This window comes from Lactuca virosa, chromosome 3 (assembly GCF_052849685.1).
Source record: "Lactuca virosa cultivar CGN04683 chromosome 3, Lactuca_virosa_CGN04683_v6, whole genome shotgun sequence".
NCBI classification, from domain to species: domain Eukaryota; kingdom Viridiplantae; phylum Streptophyta; class Magnoliopsida; order Asterales; family Asteraceae; genus Lactuca; species Lactuca virosa.
This window is the reverse complement of record NC_136428.1, coordinates 238,717,870-238,722,771: the sequence shown is the minus strand read 5'-3', so window position 1 is coordinate 238,722,771 and position 4,902 is coordinate 238,717,870. Positions and strand designations below refer to the sequence as shown.

General features: G+C 41.7%; 1 protein-coding gene across 1 annotated transcript; it reads left to right on the top strand.

Annotated features, from left to right (window-relative positions):
* The first annotated feature begins 3,949 nt into the window (after positions 1–3,949).
* On the top strand, positions 3,950–4,534 carry LOC145164471 (uncharacterized). Its single transcript, XM_079083183.1, has one exon. The coding sequence runs from the start codon at positions 3,950–3,952 to the stop codon at positions 4,532–4,534; it is 585 nt and encodes a 194-aa protein (XP_078939309.1).
* Positions 4,535–4,902: the final 368 nt, after the last annotated feature.

The following is a 4,902-nucleotide window of genomic DNA, read 5'->3' as shown; positions in this document are numbered from 1 at the left end:
AAATGCACTCCTTGTTACGGAACTTAGAAGATGACTCCGGAAAACCTCCTAAACCCTTCGGACCCTCGCAGGAACAACATCCCACTCCGGATTTTCATCATTTTCGGACCTTTTTACCATTATAAGGCATTTTGATGGTGGAAATCACACCAAACTCATATTTTTCCTATCTTAGACCCCTTAAATCACTATTTTATGACAAAATCAATTATTTTAATATATTTATATAAAATAATACCCAAGATTTTAAAGAGATTTTTAGAAGAGGAAGGGGTTTGACTTTATGATGGGATGTTGATTCCTCATTTCCCATGCAAATCCCATATAAACACACATTGTCCATAAGAAAAGGAGCTTTACCCACCAGTTTTACATGCAAGTGTCAAGTCACTCCCTTATCCTCCCCTTCAGATACGTGAATCTCTTTTCCTCCCTTATTCCACTTCTCACTTCCTCATCCAGTAAACTCCTAAGAATTCTCTCAAACTCCTTCAAGACTCAAGCTTCATTCCTCCAAGGAAAATTTCCAGAATTTTTGTAAGTATTCATCCTCTTTTACTAGTGATTCTTCATATTGTTCCTAAGACTTCCTTATATTTACACATAGAATTATCCTTAGGATTTTCTAAAGTTCAAAGAACACTTCCAAGTGCTGGAACTTGGAAACTCCTTACACCTCTTCAAATCACCCAACAAGCTAAACCAAGGTGAGCTTCATACCCCATCTTTTTACTAAGCTTTTATTGATTTTGGGGGAGAGTACAAGTCATCTCTTGTTCTAAATTCTTGAATGATTGCATGTATACGTGTGTTTGCTATGTGTGTTGACATATTATTATATTTTTTTTTGCAACTCCCTGTGAAAGTGAGGTTTCACAGAACCCATGAAAACAAATAATATTTTAATCACTACATGAACAATACAATTTACAAAAGGAGCCTCCCAAGTTTTGGGGAGTGTTCAACATGCACCCTTGTATCCATGTTTTTCATAACTAGAAATAAAAGTTGCTGAAATAGACCTTGAAATGTTGACACTAAGTCTAGAATTTCGAAATTGGAACTTTGTGTTCCATAAATGACTATTTGCAAACTGTAAAGGTGTTATTTATAAAAAATTGATATAAGTAAGTTCACCAAGAATTATATGCAAATAGAAACTTTATGATAGAAAATTTCGCAAGTCATAAAGCTGCTGTCATAACTTCACACAAGGCATAGTTTTACACAAATCATAACTTGACATTTTCCGGTAAATGGGATATGACTTAGTAATATATAGAGAGGAAAGCCATTTTATCCGACTTTGCTACTATTGAATCGATTTGATAAACATTTAAAGCGGATTATTTTCAACAAACGAAACGAAACGAAATATTTAGTCAACGAGTACAACTATTATTATTTATTTAGTAAATAATGGATCTCAATGATTTACTCGAAACTGTTAGTATTCTAGTCAGACAAATCTTCACAGTACATATATTATATACAATAGTGTACGCCTAAAAGTCCTGTAAGAGTTATAACCAGAGTCTGCTGGAGGGGGAACGGGAATTTGTGTATAGATCTATACGGGGTTGACACCCCGCACCTTCGCTGTTCGCTACAGCTAGACCGGCCAGTCTAGGGTGACAAATGTCTTGAACAAACCGACGCCTGAAGAACGTCATAACAGGCACTCCGTCATATTAGTATGGTTACAACGACTCACTAGAATATATCAGAAGTGTACTTATACAGATTTCACCTTTGGTTTATAATCAACTGTGTTTTGAATCACCTCAAACGAGACTTTTCACACAAGTGTTATTGTTTTAAAAGCTACTATTTTATACATCAGAAAATATAGGATTTTCTGGAGGAAACGATTTTATACGATTTTGAAAACAAAGAACTAAGGCACACATGCAATTATACTCGATTTGAAACAAGACTTACAACGATTTTGTTAAGAAAATATTGGATTTTCTGGATTTCTAAACTATCATCAAGTTTTATACGAAAATGCTTATGAACTCACCAACATATTTTATGTTGACGCTTTTCAAACGACTTGTATTCTCAGGAAACCAATAAGCAGGTTGTTGGATCGTGGACTCAAGATTATTTTGCTATCTTTTGGAATTTGCTTACTAATGTCTCTTTTGTGTAATATTTGAGAACATAAACACGATGTAAAACAAATGTAAGCTTGTTATAATGTATGATGTTTGGATTTGCTATGTTTCATTTATATGCAATTGTTATGATACTACACGATGAAGTCACCCGCCTCCGGACGTTTCCGCCGTTCTGGTTCGGGGGTGTGACAGATTGGTATCAGAGCATTGTTTATAGTGAACTAGTATATCTAGCCATACAAGATATACAACTATAAATAGAATGGGACTAAAACACTCTGACTAAAAGTATACATACTTGCTAAGGCTGTATCATAACAAGGACACAAACAAAAGTTTTTGGAAGAGTTGGACATCACGGTTAAACCCGGGCAGTTATGTAATCGTATTAGGGGTAAATATAGCCTGATCAACTATATTTATTCAGAATACGACTAACATGTGCTTGGGAGTGATTATGGTGCCTAATGAACTAGAAACTTACCAAAACTAAGTTCAAAAGTTGTAAGGAACCAAACCTAAACAATTAAAATACTATAGGAGTATTTTTGAACCTATTTACGCACACACTCTCCTTACCCATTTCTCGCCTCTTGTGCAAACTCTATGGGTGGATTTCATCTCCCTAGAGACCCTTACTTTCCCAATTAAGGGAATGGAGGTTGGATTGAGGAAGACCCAGAAGAAGACCCCGAGGAACCCATGGAGGACCCTGAAGAACCGATAGAGTTGGAGGAAGAGGACATCGATGAGGAAGATGACGAGGAAGAGGTTGAGGAGGACGAGGAATCAGACGCAAAGTCTGAAGTTATCAACCCTCCCTACATGGCAAGGGTACCACCGCATAGGATGGGCTACAATGGCCCTACACCTCCTTGGGCTGACGATATCGAGAGGTGGGGCCGACGCCAGGGTCAACAACCACCATTTGGGATGAACCGAGGTTACTACGATCTTCGGCATGGAGGACCAGCAGATCGCGCACACCCTGTTGTGGTCAGACGTATTAGGGACATCGGTGCCCAGGCTCAAGTGACCGCCGACCGGGTAGTACAGATGCGAGCGGCCATGCAGGTCACGGATACTTGCACGCGAGACCTAGAGCGAGACTTATACCCAATAGAACGACTCGAGGAAGATCTTGCCACTGCGCGAGTGGAGGTTAGAGAGTACCAGGAGCGACACGCCGCTTTGGAGGAGCATGTACGGATCACCGAACGCAGGTTAGCTGAGCTCCAGGGCGCGTCTACTTCATCATCTGCACCACTAGAACCGACTCGCCGCGACTAGTACCTGTTCACTCACAGCCGTATCGATTTCCTTCTGTGCACTACCCGATGTATTTCGTGTTAGCTTTTATTTCACTGCGTGTATTGTATGCCGTTATAAGGCAAAATTTTCATGTACTCAAAAGATTATTATTAATGAAAATCGGATATATATTTTCTTGTGATGTGTTGCTTGTTATGTGCTCTATTACCATTATTACATGTTGAATTTATGCACACACTAGTTATATGCAACCGAATCACCAATACTATCCAATAATCAAGGAAATCATGAAACAAAATACATTGGAATAGAGCAGCTCTAGCCCAAACGATGTTGAATTTACTCATTGTCCTTCTGTGCCATGACAAAAAGATTCCGAGGAGATCGACCCGTAGGAACAACAACACACCACCACCACCGCCGCCCCCGCCGGAAATGAACTCTGCGGCTTTCCAAGCGGCAGTCTTAGCCGCAGTAACAGCAGCTCTAGCCCACATCCAAGCCGGAAATAATGGTGGTGGACAAGGCCAAGGGATAGGAAGCTCCCACACGGGATGAATCAAGGGCCCGTAAAGGCCTGTACCTACAAGGACTTTTCCAATGCGAGACCTCGTACTTTCAATGGGACCGGAGGAGTCATAGCTATGAAACGATGGATCGAGAAAGTGGAGTCGGTGTTCAAGATATGCGAGTGCCCGGAAGGAAGTAAAGTCAAATTCGCGGCCTGCACTTTCATCGACCAGGCCCTGTCATGGTGGAACGGACACATCGAGGCCATGACACTTCCCGTTGCAAACTCCATGACCTGGGAAGAACTCAAAGAGATGTTAATCGCCGAATACTGTCCCCGAGGGGAAATACAAAAGCTCGAGCAAGAACTGTGGAACCTTACGGTGCAAAACTCAGACATTGACGCGTACATCTCAAGGTTTAACGAGCTATCCCTTTTGTGTCCTGGTATGATTACCTCCGAGGGAAAGAAGGTCGAGCGTTTCATCTGGGGGCTGACACCTCCCATTCAAGGCAACGTGATTTCCTCAAAACCCGAGACCTACGACAGTGCAAAACGCCTGGCCAAGAAACTTTACGATCACAGTGATAAGAAAAGCACCAAAACAACCGAGGGAGAGAGAAAATAAGAAGGAGGGAGCAAGAAGAACTGGGGGAACAAGCGAAAAGGACGACAGAATTCAGGGCCATCCAAGAAACCACAGACAGTAGCAGTCCATTCTGCTACCGCTCCAGCAGCACCAGCCCTAACCACAACAACGCCAGCAAAGTCATACGCGGGCTCCAGTCCCAAATGTGACAAGTGTAACTATCACCACTACGGGGCATGCAAGGACTTCCAATGCACCAACTGCAATCGAAAGGGGCACACTGTCCAGTATTGCAAGATGCCCCCACAGAAAAACAAGCAGCCCAACGACAACAACGCCGGAGCCAGCCGCACATGTTATGGATGCGGAGAAACTGGCCACTTTAAACGCAACTGCCCCAAGAACAA

Bases quoted from the DNA above. Each gene is read 5' to 3' on its own strand.
- LOC145164471 (XM_079083183.1), top strand. From the start codon at position 3,950: ATGAATCAAGGGCCCGTAAAGGCCTGTACCTACAAGGACTTTTCCAAT.